Source organism: Pygocentrus nattereri, chromosome 23 (genome assembly GCF_015220715.1).
Source record: "Pygocentrus nattereri isolate fPygNat1 chromosome 23, fPygNat1.pri, whole genome shotgun sequence".
NCBI classification, from domain to species: Eukaryota; Metazoa; Chordata; class Actinopteri; order Characiformes; family Serrasalmidae; genus Pygocentrus; species Pygocentrus nattereri.
Window position 1 is genome coordinate 10,023,905 of NC_051233.1, and position 17,732 is coordinate 10,041,636.

General features: G+C 37.8%; 2 protein-coding genes across 5 annotated transcripts in view; one reads left to right on the plus strand and one right to left on the minus strand.

Moving 5' to 3' along the window:
* Positions 1-319: 319 nt before the first annotated feature.
* tbx16l (T-box transcription factor 16, like) lies at positions 320-13,646 on the plus strand. Its single transcript, XM_037533671.1, has 9 exons — positions 320-404; positions 1,148-1,313; positions 4,611-4,713; positions 5,322-5,486; positions 6,649-6,795; positions 8,855-8,925; positions 9,011-9,081; positions 10,686-10,905; positions 11,968-13,646. Exons 1-9 carry the CDS (start codon positions 320-322, stop codon positions 12,536-12,538), a joined length of 1,599 nt encoding a protein of 532 aa, XP_037389568.1. The 3' UTR covers positions 12,539-13,646.
* Positions 13,647-13,918: 272 nt separating this feature from the next.
* LOC108437644 (flotillin-2a) overlaps positions 13,919-17,732 on the minus strand; it is a 37,486-nt gene continuing 33,672 nt past the window's right edge. For all 4 annotated transcript variants that reach the window (XM_017714868.2, XM_017714869.2, XM_017714870.2 and 1 more), the window contains one exon: positions 13,919-17,726. In XM_017714868.2, the coding sequence (XP_017570357.1) occupies positions 17,688-17,726 (39 nt within the window). In that variant the 3' untranslated portion in view covers positions 13,919-17,687. The remainder of the gene's footprint in view (positions 17,727-17,732) is intronic.

Genomic DNA, 17,732 nt, shown 5'->3' on the forward strand with positions numbered 1-17,732 from the left:
GAGTGATTAACACCTCATGGAGCATTTGGAGGGGCTGAAGTGATCCTAAGCCTCTGAAGTGAGGTTCCCCCCTCCTCCTCAAAAAAAAAAGAAAGCGTGGTTCCCAGACACCTCCTGAAGCAGGACGAAACCCAAACCGTGAGGCGAGAAGATAGATCAAAGAGGATGTTTGGGATTGGTGTTCTAGCAGACATACAAACACCTCTTTCATGTGGGAAGGATGAGTATCGTCCTGAGAGATGTCCTGTCATCCCATCTCCACAAGTGACCACTGGACTCCAGAGAATCCAGAGCATTCAGTCACTTCAGGACCAAGGCCATGTATGTTCATGAGGAAAGGCCAATGTTGGACTACTCATATCCACTCAACCCTCTGACCAATAACTATGGCTTCTATCCACAAGGTAAGCTGTGATTTGGAGCTTTTGTTCTTCTGTCCCTTTAAACTGTAAGTTAAGTAGCTCTGAGAGTGAGGAACTGGAGTGAGGGCTCACATACAGGACCTTGAGTTTAAGCGGTCCAAAATTCGTCTCCAGCAGTGGTGCCCAATCCTGGTTCTGGAGATCTACCACCCTGCAGAGATTTGCTCCAACCCTAATCTAAAACACCTCATCCAGGCCATGAAGACCTTCAGGTCATCTGAATATAAGATTCAAGTGTGTTGGATCTTATCTCTCCAGGTTGGAAGATCTCCAGGACCAAGACTGGGCACCCATTAGCTACAACAATAATGCTCTGTTACTTGTAACAATGGTGCGTTTTAGTGCTATCTAGAACCATGGACAAACCTCAGGGACCACATTAGGCATACAGAAAAAATGTGGGCCTTCTGGTGGTTCCTGAGGACCACTCTGAAAACTGTTGATTTAAAAAACTATATACAGCAGGTTCTTCATCATGGAGAAGACTTAGACTTAGAAGATTTATTTAAGCATTACAATGTTTTTGAGTTGTTGTGGTTCTATATATAACCATTGCTTTTACTAAAGAACCCACAGAGAACCTTTTTTATGGGTATGCAATGGAAATTTGGGGCATTTTGAGCAAGATGTGCAGCAGAAGGATGGAGCCCATAAACATTAAGCAAAGATGGCTACTGGAATTAAGATTAAAAGTTTGTTTTAAAATGTTCTTCTTGGCTGGATAGAATGGAAGGACTCAATTTGCCGGACTCAAGCTCGGGACAGTGGCATGATTAGCCATGGCGAGGCAGAATTGACCTCGCTTCCGGTACATGTGGCGCTTGAAGGACGTGAGCTATGGGACAAATTCAGCAATATTGGTACAGAGATGCTTATCACCAAAACGGGCAGGTAAAGCAGCAAACATGCAGTGTATGCATTCTATATCTATATACACTACTCTTCCAAAGCTTGGAACCAGTTTTGTTGCCAGTAAATGTATAGGATGATTCTTATATGATGATAAAAACCCTTCATAACTTTCAACTAATTAGTAGGATGCTGTAAAAAACAAAGACATTTTTAAGAATGACTAAGAAAGCTGTTCTATGTATAGAATGTAAAAAGTAGCTACCTCATGTCCATTTCCAGACCTGAAAAAGACTGGAAATTCAGAAAATATTTTGGAAGACGTCTGGATGTTTTATTGTCAAAGTATTCTAGGTTTGCCAGGCAAAAGTTTGTAGCATCAACTTTTTCACAATGAAAAGTGGCATACAATTGCAAAGTCCAGGTGTAAAGACTCATCCCAAAACTGAATAGTATAATAAATGCAAAAAGGTATTTCTTTTTTTTTTTTGTAAATGACTTTTTATTGGCGGCACGGTGTTGTGGTGGGTAGCACTGTCGCCTCACAGCAAGGAGGGCCTAGGTTCGATTCTCCGGCCGGGTGACCAGGGTCCTCTCTGTGTGGAGGTTGCATGTTCTCCCCGTGTCTACGTGGGTTTCCTCTGGGTTCTCCGGTTTCCTCCCACAGTCCAAAGACATGCAGTCAGGCCAATTGGACATGCTAAATTGCCCCTAGGTGTGAGTGTGTGAGTGACTGTCTGTGTCTGTCTGTCTGCCCTGCGATGGACTGGCGACCTGTCCAGGGTGTATCCAGCCTTCCGCCCGAAGACTGCTGGGATAGGCTCCAGCACCCCCCCGCGACCCTGACGGAGAAGCGGCTTAGAAAATGGATGGATGGATGGATGGATGGATGGACTTTTTATTGGGAAATTCTGTTCAAGACAAAGGAAATACAGCGACATTCAAACATTCATATATCTTAAATAGTGATCACACAAAACAAAATAGATAAATAGACAACTAAAACAAATACAAATCTTATCAAGAATTAGACTTCCATGAGATCACATTTTTTCCACAAAGTAACATTAAAGTCACTGATTTGTCCCTAAACTTAGTTCCCCTTTTAATAATTTATTATTATTTATTTAACAATTTCTTTGTTATTTATTTATTTTGAGGTAAAAACTATTTACATAAAGATGGGGAAGCTTACTCTTTAGTAAAAAGAGGAGAGAAGGACGGGAGGTCATGAGTTCTACAAAAAGTCTGGTCGCTGGGGTCTTATATATTCTAGCCATCTAGACCAGATCCGATAAAATTTGTCTGCTTGAATTCTTAGAGAATAGGTGAGTTTCTCCATAATAAAAATTTCATAAAAGACATCGTACCACTCTTGAATTTGGGGAGGTTCAGAGGACAACCATTTTTGAGTGATTGCCTTTTTACTTGCGGCTAACAAGGCACTCAGTAGTTTTTTATCACTTTGACACATATCCAAAGAAAGATTTCCCAAATAGAGAAAAGTAAAGTCAAAAGGTATGTTTATTAGTTGGAATATCTTACAGACAGCCTGATGGATATCCCTCCAATATCCAGTCAGCGCAGTACATTCCCAAAAAATATGGAAATGGTTTGCGCCATTCGAGCCACACATTCTCCAGCAGCTAGACCCTGAGCCCTGATGCCGTTTCTGCACAGGGGTAATAAAAAATCTAAGAATATTTTTCCAACAAAATTCTTTCCATAGTAGAGAACTTGTTGTTGCCCACTGATATTTACATATTTCCCCCCAATCATCCTCAGATAGTGACACATTCCCCTCTTTTTCCCATTTTTCTTTAATATATAATGTTTTATTGTCTTTGAGAATGTTAATCTCTTTAGAAAGCCTCGAAATGAGTTTAGGACATGAGCCTGTTTTAGTAGTGGCCCCAATAAATTTAAGAATTCCTGTCTCATGGGCTTGTGGGTTTACATGTCTAGACAGTTCGTTAAAATAGGATCGTACTTGAAAATATCTATAAAGATCCTTCTGTTCCAATCCGTATATTTCTTTTAGAGATTCAAATGATTGAAATACCCCCTTTTGTAAAAAGGTCAAATATGTTGTTAGACCCCTCTTGGCCCACCTTTTAAAAGTATTTTCTTCTTTGTTAGGGGAGAAGTCACTATCATAGGCACACCATCTCAACAATTTTACAGAATCATGTATCCCACTCAATGTAATTATCTTTTCCCAAATCTTCATAGTTAGGTTAATCCATGGATTCTCCATGTCCAAAAGGTGTTTGCAAAAAGGTATTTCAACAAAGTAATGGCACACAAATGCAACCAGGTTAGTGTACGTTTATTCATTTTTGATTAGTTTTCCCAACAAGTGTTTATTTGTTTTTCTCTCAAAATTTGAGGTTCCTTTAAAGATGTGAAAACATTTGACCTGATTTCTCTTTATCCTTTTTAGTCACAAAAAAATCTGCAAATTTAATTTACATTTGTAGACTTTTTGTATCCACTATGCACTCTTTAAAAAGGACATTCTTCAATGGTTCTTTGATAAAGACAGTGGATATCTAGAACCATGACTACTCAAAGAAGCATCTGCAACTCAGAAAGTGGTTCTTGTGTGCCATTCTTATTATTCTACATTTGCCTCCGCAACATTATGATTGTCAGTTATTATACCCATGATTGCATCTATTATCATTCATTCATTCAGTTATTTACTCATTTATTTCTGTATTTATTGTTGTTTGTTGTTGTTGTTGTTATTATTTTTGTATGTAATCTCCATGATGGAGAATCTTTTGTATATACTTCTTTAAAGAATCTTTAAAATTCTTAAAAATAGTTCTGTAAAGCACAAAAATGAGCTCCACCATCCAGAGAGCTTTTTCTGGCACTATAGTCTTATGTAAATGTTTGCGCACCCCTGGTCACATGACATCTCTTTTTAAAAGTAAGTTACACATTTTCTACAGAAAACACATTTTTGCACATTTTAATACACAATGACAGTTTATTCACTGAATGTAACAAATTGGAGAAAAAAAATATGGCACATTTTATATTTTGTATTTTTTATTTGTTGAACAAATAAATAGAAATTGTGCACTAAAATTGGATTTTATAAAGAACCCAGCAATCTTGCATTTTGATAGGCTAATCCTTGAGTTCTTTGTGGAGTCTTTTTAATTACAACAAATTTAACATTTGCTGTTTAGCATTAGAAATTCACCACTTAAGGACAGTCCTTCATGCAGGGTGGCGGTTTCTGCTGTGCTTCTTATGTTGTAATCAAACTGTAAAGGCTCTCAATTGAAATGCATCTAATTCAGGCATCTTGTGTCTCCGTTTCAGGCGCATGTTTCCCAGCTGCAAAGTCACAGTGACTGGGCTAAACCCTAAAGTCAAGTACGTGGTGATGATGGACATGGTGCCGTTTGATAATAACAAGTACAAGGTACCTCCCCTCCCTCCCACTCAGAATGCACATATATGTACACATTTACTATGAACATGTTTACTTTTTTATATGCATTTCTATATACATTTCTGTGCACTATTTGCCCAAAAGTATCCAGACACAAGCAATTTCCCTTGATTTTTGAAAGTAAAGAACACACACATACATACATACACCCACACACACACACACACACACACACACACACACACACACACACACACACATATATATATATATATATATATATATATATATATATATATATATATATATATATATATAGTTATTTATTTTCTTCTGAGGAAAGAAACATTAGTACTTCACATTTCACATCAATAATGCTTTTGTGACTGAATGCAATCAAATCCTCACAGCAATGTTCCAGCATCTAGTGTAAAGCCTTCCCAGAAGAGTAGAAGCTGTTTATGCAGCAAACAGGGGGCAAACTCCTTATTAATACCCTTGATTTCAGAATAGATGTTAGAGGAGCGGGTGTCTGCAAACTTTTGGCCATGAAGTGTATGTATGCCTGTGAAGAGACTATCAAATTTGTGTTCTGTTCTGCTTTCTGGTCTGACCACTTGCAACCCTCATTACTGTAGTGGAACAGGGACCACTGGGAGCTGAGCGGTAAATCTGAACCTCACCTGTCCAGCCGCTTCTTCATCCACCCTGACTCCCCGGCTCTGGGCGAGAGGTGGATGCAGTACCCTATCTCCTTCCACAAGCTCAAACTCACCAACAACACACTCAACTCCAACGGCCTGGTGTGTGCAATCATGTTATCAGTGTTAAAAACTGCTCGGCCAAAATGATACTGTGCAGGATTTTCCCCTCAACCCAAATGTAATTGATCAGCCAAGCCAGGGTGTCTGAAGTTTCCCTCTGTAGTTTTGCACTGGAGCTACAAAGCTAATTTAGCTAAGAAGTAATAAGAGAACTACTGGTCAGCATCAAGCTAACTGCATGGCTAAATCATCACATACTTGCCTCAAACAATGTCCAGTTGTTAAATAATCTCAAAAAGACTCTCAAAAACTAATTTCCTGTTTCATTATAAAGGGAGGAAAATTAGCCCTTTGACGAGCCTGTTGGTGACATATAAATAAAAATAATGCATGCATGGCCATGCATGGCGAGATACTTAAGCCATGGCCACAACTTAGTAAGACGTGGGAATAAGATCTTGCCTTTTTAAGCTGTGTCATAGCTTAATTATCCCATTGCCATGTGCCTAAGTTGTGGCCATGCTTTAAAATCTTCTTCCCATGCCTTAATAAGTTGTGGCCATGCATTATTTTTATTTATATGGGATATTACCAGCTCTATAGGATTTAGTGCAACACAGTGTGCCAAATACTGAATAAAAATTGTGTTTACAGTTTGTGATAGTATCTTTTTAAATGTACTTCCAACTATGTAAATAACTGAAAAAATAAATGTGATATTTTTCGAGTACCGCGACCCTGATGGGGAAGTGGCTTAGAAAATGGATGGATGGATGGATTTTTCGAGTATTGTGAAATGTATTGAAGTGTCTCAATATTAGATTTTTGCCATATTGTCCACCTCTAGTGACCTCTAATCTCTATATGAGATTACTTAGAATCTCCACACAGTTTATGATGATTTATGCAACCTAGTAAAATATAAGCATCCATTACTTGTTAGCTACATTAGGCTTGTTTCTCCAGGGCAAAACAAAAGAGGAAAATTTCAGGCACCAAACATATCTTGGCTACATATGACATCTTGTGAGACTGTATTGCATGTGCTGTCATTTTGAAAAGTTCAAACTTAAACCACTGAAAAGTTAAGTGGTTTCAAAAGGGCAGTAGTGTTGTAACTTTGGGAGATGAGCCAAAATCTGCATTCTTATACCTGCCTACCTTATATGATTTATTTTCTTCTGCCCTCCTTGACAAACAGGTGATCCTACATTCCATGCACAAGTATCAGCCTCGTCTACACATAGTCCAGGCTCCTGACCCTTGCAGAGCCCAGCCCGGAGCCTACCTGCGATTCACCTTCCCAGAAGCAGCTTTCATAGCAGTCACGGCCTACCAGAACCACGAGGTGAGCACATGCATTTTATAGGCAAGATAATCATTTAGTACGATGTTTATTTCTTTAGGAATTGCTTGTACAGCAGGGATACTACGCTTTATAGGCCCCATAGTAAGATATAGTCATGATACTTAAGCAATGTCACAATTCTGTTGTGATTTTTAAAGATTTTTGATATACAATATATATTGCACAAGGTATATTAACCATCTACTGCCAGTTCTGGATGAGGTGAGCTCTCATTTTTAAAAATGTTTTCCAACTTTTTGATTTTCATGCAATTATAAATGGGCCCAGACATTTGATTTGATGATGCATGGTTGGCACAACTCTTATTTCTGTTTTTGGTTCTTCAATTTTTATTTAGCCAACTTTCTCTCAGCAATGCCACCACTGACAAAAGCCTTGATCCGACCAGAAAGAAAACAACTACTTAGTGCCATCTTGTGGACTAAGAGAACAACATTAAAGTCAACCTCAAATCAAAATGGACCTTTTTGCCTTGTTAGTTCATCATGTTAAACACAATCATATCATACTGTTAGGTCTAATGACTTTTGCCCCCTCAACAACATCTTTGGAGTTGTGATTATGTCATTGTGCTCCAGCAGGCAGGTAAAAATATGAACCATTAATATCCAACTATTATATAATATCCAGTGTTTAACCTTCCACTCTCAGCACCTATCTGAGCCAAAACACATATCCAGTACTGAGTTAAGCAAAGTTTGATCCATTTCCTGATCATTAACTGAGAAGTTAATGTTCGAGTAATTAAAATCACTTAACAAAGCCAGACTCAGGTCATTCAGGTCCGGAGCTGGATACCCGTGATTTAAGCTAGGGTTTCAACTGACTTGGATTTTAGACTTAACCCTCTAAACTATGAGAGCAATTAAAAAAATATTCTGTTCACTTTTCTTGCATAAAATGGATCTGATTTTTAAATTTCAAAGTAATGTAAAGAAAATGTGCACAGGGTCATTTTTGGGTATGGTCACTGTGTGACAATGGGAAGAAATCATATAGAGCTGTGAGGTGGTGAGATCTGGCTTGTGACTGGTTAAAACCATTCCATACATATCTGTCAAACATTTTTCTGCAAACTTTGATAATAAAAAATGTATATATATATATATATATATATATATATATATATATATATATATATATATATATATAGTATTGGCATGTTCAAAGTCTTCCCTTTATTCTTAATACGGTCATTGTGTTTAAATATGGATAACGTTATGATAAAGTAAGGAAAATTGGTTTGTTGCCCTGAGGCAACATTGTACAATAAGGGGTTAAATCCTTTTGCTTTGAGTGATCCTGTCCCTACATTATGTCTATTTTATTTAAACAAATGATAAAATATTTGTCTCTTACAAAACAACTCTAGTGAAACTTTACCTAATGTTTTAGTAGTGAATGTTTCGGTGGTGACAGTTGTAACTAATTTTTAGCGCAACTTAAAAATGCCAAAATCATAACATTTTCATTAAAAAGAAATAAAAAATTACCTGCATAAAATATGGATTTCATTAGTATATATATATATATATATATATATATATATATATATATATACTTTGTTTATTTTTTAATACTTTTTTCCACACTAATTCAATACAGTGGTCTAAATATGTTTGGTGGGGGCTTCTGATCTTGAGAGCCATTTGCAGTGATTGCTGGTCAGGGCTTTAAAGTGAGATGCAAGATGCTAGTGGACTGCCCTCTAGGGGATAATGTGAGATAACACACATTAAATTGACATGTAGCTTTCAGTAAGAAGAATTTGATCATTCAGTCTTTACAAAATGAACAGAAAACATCTGATAGATTTACTTTTGGCATTGGTAAGTAGTTACATTCATAGTTAAAGCTGTCAGATCTATCAGAGCAACTATGATGTTGATTACAGCAAAGAGCCTTTCTTGAGGCCTACTCAGCCCGTGCCAGCAGACCCATTTCCTCCAGCCTTTGTTGTGATTGTTCACATTCATTAGTGAGAAGGTGATGGCAGATGTGATCGCTGACGGGGTTTCCTCTGTCTTTCCTGCTGCAGATCACAAAGCTGAAGATTGACAATAACCCCTTCGCCAAAGGCTTTCGTGACAATGGACTAAACAGGAAAAGGTGACAGACGTATGAGGTTATTTATTAGAAGATGGTTGAAAATAGAAAATCAGACACTTCAAAATGTATTTTTAATCCTCATTAGGTTCAGAGACAAGGATGTCCAGGGTAAACAAGGATCTGGACAGCAACAGAGCAAGACACAAAGCCATCAAGGTAGCGGTTTCATTTATAAATGCCTTTGTATTTACATATCCATAATATAAAAGCCTAAAGATGCATTCAGTCAGATTCATCAATTCTTTTTGTGGCGGTTGCTTAATATGTGCTTAATTGTATCTATCACCAATATATTTGCTCAGAAATCCACATTACAAGTACTGTTTCTGACCACCGAGCCGTTCTTGGCTAGAGATTTTTGGCTGGTGAACCACACTCAACCTAGCAGTGACACTGATGCGTGTATGAACTTGGTCACATAACTAGAGGGCTGGGGGTTGGGGGAGTCACTGCACTAGGATCGAGTGCCTGCTACAACCTTCATTAAACCCCTCATACAGATACTGACACAACTGTACACTCACGACTCACAGGCAGATCCAATTTCTTATAAACAACAGTTGTATGCAGAAGTTTAGGCGCCCCTAGTTAAATACACATGTACTGTTGATTTTTCTAAGTGAAAGGAAGTGAACACTTCCTCTACAGAGAACACACTTCTGCCGAGTTCTTTGCTGTTTATTTGCTTAATTTAACACGCAGAAAAAATAAAAAATGATGTTTAAATAAAATCCGCAAAACATGTAACTTGACTGAGGGAGTGTGCAGACTTTTGCACACAACTGTAACTCACCTGTAATGCATCTCATTCAAGGTAATCGTTTTTCAAATATATGTCATTTACATTTACAGCATTTAGCAGACGCTCTTATCCAGAGCGACTTTACATATATAACTGTAAAGTCTTAAATTGAAAGTAGTCTTGCTTAAACATTAAGGTTAAAGTTAGTTAAAGTTTTTATTGCTCATTAAAAGTGATGTGTGTATGATGGACTCATAAGATAAACCACTGCACATAAACCACAGCAACACCACTGTGATCCGCCACCAAAATAACATATGGTCAGCAGCGGGCCTGGGGTCAGAAAATGACCATTGATGAATAAGGCAAAGGGTTGTCCAACTTGATTACACTATGTAATTGTACGCCTATATAGTGGACCTGTAGGGCAGGTGGAGCTCACAATGTGGTCAGTGTTGAAGTACATGGGAGGTTTCTAAGAAGGTGGATGGCAAATGAGTTGTAATGCCATTCAGCAGGGGGCAGTACTGATGCAAGTTTTCATGTATGCAAAAGTTTGGGCATCCCTGGTGGTGGTGTTTATTTTTTTGTGTGAAAGTAATTTAGTATATGCTCCACATAGAACACATTTTAACACATTTAATCTTAAAATAACTATTTTCTGAATTTAATATATTGGGGGAAAAAACCAAATTGTGGGAGGTGTGTTTTATATCTTATGTTCATGTTTTCCAAAATGCTAAACTCAGCAAATAAATAGAAATTGTACACTAAAATTGGCAGAAAAATACCATTTTTAGTGTGTCTCCTGTGAAGGATGTGTAAACTTATTTTGACATAGAATATCAACGAAGCGTAATTTGACATGGGGTGTTCAAGCTTTTGCTTTTGACTGAGCACAGCTTATTCTGTGTGAGAATGATGTTTTGGATAGGTACAAATCTGTAACATTGCAGTAATTTTATCAAATTTGCTACCACCTCAACTTGAATTCAATCATTTTGTGCCCCCTCAGCAGGGCCTTCCGACAGTGATGAGGAAGCAGATGAAACGGTCTCCAGCTCAGTGGAATCCCACGTGTTACACTCACCTGACATGAAAGCTCCACCCACGGCCACCTCCAACCCTTTCATATCAGCCTTTATGAATGGAGGTGCTGGACAGCAGGTCTGGACCCAGAGCCCAACATCCCATCAACCTCAGCACACGCTCAACAGCAATAACAGAGACTCCAGCAGGTGAGATGGCCATCAGAAATGATCATTTAAAGTGCACTCTAAATTACAGAATGCAATACTGTCGTATGCACTCAAACTGTTTTGTTGATTTTCTAAAAAGAGAACTTAACACGTCCTCTACAGGAATCAAATGGCTAGAAAATTGCCTGCACAATTTTGATTTATTTGCTGAGTTTTAACATGTAGTACAAAAAACTAGCAAAAAACAACATTAATTGTGCCATTTCTGGGCTCAAGCTCTCCTGAAATGGATTGAGGCAGAGTGGAAATATGGTCTGACTAGTTAATCTTCCAGATTTGTTAATGAAAAAAGAAGGACCGTCTAGATTGTTACCAGTGTAAAGTTCAAAATCTAGGGTCTGTCATGGTATATTAATGCCCATGGCATGAGTAACTTGCACATCCGTGAAGGCACCATTAGCACAGAATGATAAATGTACATTTTGCAACATGCTGCTTTTTAGATGACGTCTTTTTCAGACACATGTTTATTTCAACCTGACAACAGCAGGCCACATTCTGCATGTGTTATAATAGCAATTATCAGTGTAAGAGATAGAATGACCTACATGTAGTCCAGATCTGTCTCCTACTGAAAATGTATGCTGCATTATGAAGTACGAAATACGACAGTCCCACATGGTTACGCAGCTGAAGATTTGTATAACAGAAAAATGGCACAAAGAAATTCTGCTTTCAAAACTGGGTTAGTTGCAGCTTCAGTCCCCAAACAATTGTTAAGTGCTGTTAAAAGGAAAGATGATATGACATAGTGGTAAACATGTTCATAAGGTAAAACATGCAATTATATGCAAATGCAAATAGTGAATAAAATACAGGCATTTTATCATAGTACCCCAGAGTTGCCTACACATGTTCTTACAATAAACGTAGCAAGAAATGTCAGTGTGAGTTATCAAATCTAAGCATTGATGCTGACAATTTTGACAATTATCTGCCAGTACCAATATGTATCTGTTTAAATTGTATAAGCTACTGCTTTTCATTGGCTAGTCTTGAAGGTTATATGGTTTCTACATCGTCTTTTACACTCTTATCCAGGCCTGATGCAGCCAGACTCTCCAGTCTCCAGTACATTTGTGCCTCTTTACCAGCAGCTCATATCACCCAATCCCAGTCACCCATCACAGAACTGAATTTGCCTGGACTTCCAGGCCAGGGTGGCCGTACACTGGTGGCGCCCCAACAGCAGCAGGACATTCAAGGAATCCACAGCCCAGCGGCCCACCAGGCTTACCCCATCCAGGCCAAACTCCACCAGCCCCATCTACAGTTACAGCCTCACCCTCACCCTCAGCCTGACATGGACCAATCCCTCCCTCTACCCCCCAAGCTGAGCAGAGTGAATCTGCCTGAAAATGCCCTAAGGAGCCTGGAAATGGGCTCGGTCTTGGACCACCTCAACCCATGGCCACTGTCTAACATCCTGAACCGGATCCATGCACGGGCTGAGGCCTCTGGAAACGCAGGCAAGGCTGTGCAAGGTCAGCCCCAACATGAACAACTGCCCTTGGTGTTGGAGAGGGACACAAGACCTCCATTTTTCCCAGCTGCCCAGGACTGTGGTACAACACCATATGCCAATCAATGCAGCGGACCATCAGAGTGGTAAGGTTTCCACGGGGACACGAGTGAGAGACAGTTCCGCCGACCCCTGGATCAGTGCCGGTTTTGCAGCTGGAGTATCCAAGGGCAAGTTTTTTTTGTTTTGTTTTTTTTATGTAGTCGGTAAGTTACAAGGACTGAGAGAAAGTTTGGTCCTGTGTGCCGTATGAGCTGTGAATACAATATGGATGTAATTTTCTTGAAATGTCAATATTTGTGTTTTTTTTATCCATTTTTTATTCTTAGGACATATTTTATGCTCTGGCTATATATCAATCAAGTCAGTTGAAACTTCTCATGAAGCCAGCTACCTTAGCATGAGAGCTTCCTCATCTAGGCTTGAGAGCCACAACATTGTATGTCCATTTTACTGTCTTGGCTGTAAATATGTCTCTATGTTCTACTAGTATAGGCAAAAAAAACCAAAAACAAAGACACTGACGTACTTTGCTCTGCTTTAAGCTTTAGCTCAGCTATAGCCGCTTTTCTCGCATCTCCGGCAGGAAACGTTTTTTTCAAAAGTAAATAGTTTATTGTAAAACGTCTCTCAACATTCGACTTTTTACGAGGCAGAAGTCAGCATGTCATTTGCCAGAATATAACTGACTACAGCTTTGTGACGTTTTAGTGTTTAACAGTTTCTTGTTGCAGATTAAACATATCAGGAAACCAGGTGGAGTGATAAGTGCAAATAAGTCAATTTGTTTCCAAATGATCAGTGTTCGTCTTATCTTTGTCTTTGTCTTTTCCTTAGCTACTAGCTAGGCAAGATTGTTGTCCGAGTTGATATGGTGACCGGCAGTCTATGCACCAATATTCAGGGTTAAAGCGTGAATTAGCAGTTATAGGCTACTTTAAATCCAGCATTTAAGACCACTTCTTGTTAAGCCTGTGTCAGAATGATCAGCTTTATTTTACTGCAAAGGAGGATTATTTCATTTTCACCTGAAAACCTTATTCTGTGGTTGTGCCGCAACAGGGCAGTAAAAGAGCCGCATGTTGGTGATACCTGGTCTAGATCTTTGGATTTTCAATGGTGATTCATCATTGGCAACTTAGTCTGAGACTAGATCTAATCCAAGACTATCAAACTGGCCTGTAGACTTTGTAACATTCCAGTTGTTTTTTTTTTTCAATTTAATTGAAACATTGCCATATTTTGTGGTCACGTTGGCTACATTATTAAAGAAAACATTGCTTCAAACACTATATATTCCCCCATTTTGGTGGCAGAATAAGTATTTGGTGACCCTGTTTGTAAATTTATTTAAAAATGTTTTTCCTTTCTGTGGTTAACTGGATATCCATTTATCCAACTCCTATGTATAATCAAATATCAAAACTAGTCAGAAAGCACATCCTTAATCAGTAATCCAGAAAAAGAGGACAAGTTTCCAACAGATTTTTTATTATCATAAGTGATCAGACAAATTTCTACACTTTGTTATATATCCATTACATATTGATTCTATATGGGAGAGGTATAGGTATACAGTAAGTAACTAGGCATTTCACGTTTGGTCATCAATTGCAATCTCACATCAGCATGAGCTTTGTAAACTAGACAACACACCTGATCCTCAACCGGAACAACGCTCCTTCAGTACTACCAGAAGGTATTGATAAGGCAGTCAAAAGTATGAGTTTGTATGAGTCAATTTCAAAACATTTTGCACAGTCTTTCTCGGTATTTATACAGCATCTAGTAACAACTGGCAGAGGACCGCTAATGACAAAAATGATAATTTATTCCTAAGGATACAAATACCTGGTATAATTTGTCTTATAAATTGTTGCAGGAGAAGAGGTTTCCACCATATTGGCATAATTTCAACTGATATTAACCATTTACTGCATAAATTAATAAACAGACATTCGTTTTGTAGATCACTGTCAGTACGTCACATTTTGTTGCCATATGGCAATAGTTTGCAACAATGGAACTGCCATTTTCAATACATACCACTATATAGCAAACTGCCCCAATTCAATATCGAGGCATGAAAAAAAACATGTAACAGCCATAGACACACAAACGTTTTAGGACACAGAAAAATTTTGAAAAATGTACTGATAAAATCTAAATCAACTTGCAATATAAAAAAAACTTGTGAATGTGGCAGTTCAATGCCAATGGTTTACTCTCATTGTATGCAGTTTTATTGCAGTTCAATTGTTGCATGTTGTTGCCATATTGCTAAATTATTATTATATTTTATCGTTTTTTACATAAAACCCCAAGCATCCAAACTGGTTTAATTTCTGCAAAAGAAAATTTCTTACTTTGCTTCAAATTTGTGTATAAATACTGAACTATAGCACACCGTGTGGTGTGTGTGTATGTAAAAATGTACTCAGGAAGGCATGTGATCAAATAATGTATATTACCCATAAAGTCTAGTTTCATAAAACAGATAAAATAGTTTCATATTGTAGCCAGATAGAAAACTGTTGTTATTGTTGCCACATGGCAACACCACGCAGTAAAGGGTTAAATTCAGAATTCTTTTTTTGTCCCCAGTGCAGTTTTGTCTTGACAGCAACAAAGGATACAAATCTCAAGTGTTCTCAAATTAGTCCTTATTCTGTATTTTATTCTGGCTCCTAAGCTGCTGGTTATCTGGTTACCCCTCAGAGTTAATACTTTAGTTTTGCCATACATTTTAATAATGTAATTATATATTGAATTCTATAGTAAGTTACACAATTAGTAACATTTAGTCTTCCAACTTCCTTCCGTTTGTTTCGCTACAGCAGACTGTAGGCACAACAATAACTTTGTCAATGGTGACTGGGATTGTTCGTGTGGTTTCTACTTAGAACCACAAATGTGGTATTGATTGTAAGACGTGCAACAGAATTTGCTGCTTGTTTCATGGAGCTATAAGAGAAAAATATGGAATTACTAAATGTTTCGTTACCTACAGTAATAACTGAGGCTTCTGAGGGTTAAGGTATGCTAAGATCTGGAACAAAACAAAACAAAACAAAACATGGGAGCTGAATTGAAAATCTCCACATCTGAATGCTGAAAGGTCCCTTGTTTACTGAATATCAGTACACATTTCTGTTACATAGTGAAAGGTATTTAATGAACAACCCCAGGTGCTAAGTTCAGTATATCTGATTTTCACATTGTATAACTGGAGCGCAACGTTAAAAAAAAAAACAAAAAAAAAAACGACCAAACATGAATAATTAAAAGAACAATATTCTTTCATGTCAAACATATACGCAACTATATATAGCAACTTTTATCAATATCCAGCAAAGAATAAAAATTTTTACTTACTATGGCTATTGATAAATTTTTTAATTCTTCTGATGTCCTTGTCTTGACCCTTACACATATATAACCTCAATAAACAGCTATCTTTAAAACACAGTCCAAAAGCGGCAGCCAGAGGTAAGTACTAGTGTATATGGCTGAGTGGACAAAAGTTCAACATCAAGCTCATTCTCTGCTCATCTCTTCCAAATCTATACTATAAACACCAAGCCAAACACTAACTCTACTCTACATACTGATTGCTTTAAGATGCACAAACCTGCTGAATTGTAGTTGAAATTCCTTTGGCTATTTGGCAAACAGCTTGCATTCCTACTGGCCAGTGAACATATTTGGTGACAATGTATTTGTTATTAAAATGTAACTAAAACAAATGAACTCTGACATTTCTCGGCACATAAGATGGTGGTATGAAGAAAAGCTAAAACGGCTGGAATTACATATATACACACTTCTGAGCAACAGTGGATGCAATAGTCTTCAAAATGGACTTCGATATTAAGATTTCATATTTAGAATGTCAGAACTTCTGCAGAAGAAGAGTGAAAGCATACAAAACCCAGCAACGGACAGGCTGAAGATAGGACACACAAAGACATACACTAAAATGTACATTCATTTACAGAATGTTCACAAAAACAAACGTAAAAACTCAATTTTGGAGTCTTGTTTCTACATGAGCGGACACATTCAAATTCTATGCAGGACCACGCAATGGGACAGACCCTTAAACATACGTTACTGTTACACTTCTAAATCTTACATGCATATCGCTAATCTTGCTGCCATTCCGGCTACGCTTTGCATATTGGTTGTATTCTAGGTAGAATGCACTTTTTAATGTGAAACCCTATGCAGACCATGCAAACCAAAGATGAGAAACAGCAAAATATTAAAATAGCTAATCAGTTATAAATATATTTGAACTTTACGATGTTTTTGCATTGAACCTAATGCAGTAGTAATGACAGCAAAAAACAAACAGCTAATCTGATTCCCTTTTTGAAAATGTAAACTGCAAATGCATCTTGCTGATCAGGGCTGGGTATCATTCAAGATTAATAGCATAATATTCAAAACTAATATCAATGCCTAGATTTCCCTAATTGTGATACCTGCTTTTATATTTGTGGTTTAAACCAGAAGTGAGTGTGAGGAGCTGGAAGTTGGTATATTTACTGACTGCAAAGAACTGCAGACTAATCTAGACATGATAGGTAGTGTTAATAACACAAAATTTAAACAGACAATCACTGGTTTAGACCCTCTAAGATCTCTGAAACATTTTGAAGTTGGAATTTTTATACCCAGCCGTAATGCTGATTATCCTTTTTGCATGCCAGTAAATCAAACTTCTAACTACAGTTATGGCAAGAAATGGACCCAGAGGTTCTGTATCTGTAAGTAGAAACACTGATTCCACACCATGTCCAAACCAGCATATTGTTTATGAGATGATGAAAACTGAACCTAGGCACTTCCAACTGTATGTTCTTTATCTTGCCAGGCCAATATAACATCATGCTTGCTTTGCAACTGAAAACTGCATGAACTTGTTTGTAACAATATGAAACAGATAGCATAAACAGACATGTTTACCAGTAGAAAGAGTGACCCCCCCCCAAAAAAAAAAAATCAGTAAAGGATGAAATATAGCACAGGATGATAAGATCAAATAAACTGTGATATAAACTTCAAACACAATGGGCACATGCAGTGATGTCTGGTCCTATAACTATAAGGCACCAGAGGTCTGGTCAAATAAAATCTCTTGTAGAGAGAGTTCTGTTTTCAAGTGTTCCTTTACAAAGGCATTTAAGAGTGCACTGAAACTGATGTGTTGCAAAGGCCAAAGAGTGTAGGGTCTTCATGCTTGAGCATTGGTCATTTTCTGCAGCAAAGGGATCTGCAA

Bases quoted from the DNA above. Each gene is read 5' to 3' on its own strand.
- tbx16l (XM_037533671.1), top strand. From the start codon at position 320: ATGTATGTTCATGAGGAAAGGCCAATGTTGGACTACTCATATCCACTC. The intron at 6,796-8,854 runs GTGAGCACATGC...TTCCTGCTGCAG, and splicing joins CGGCCTACCAGAACCACGAG to ATCACAAAGCTGAAGATTGA. The intron at 9,082-10,685 runs GTAGCGGTTTCA...CCCCCTCAGCAG, and splicing joins CAAGACACAAAGCCATCAAG to GGCCTTCCGACAGTGATGAG.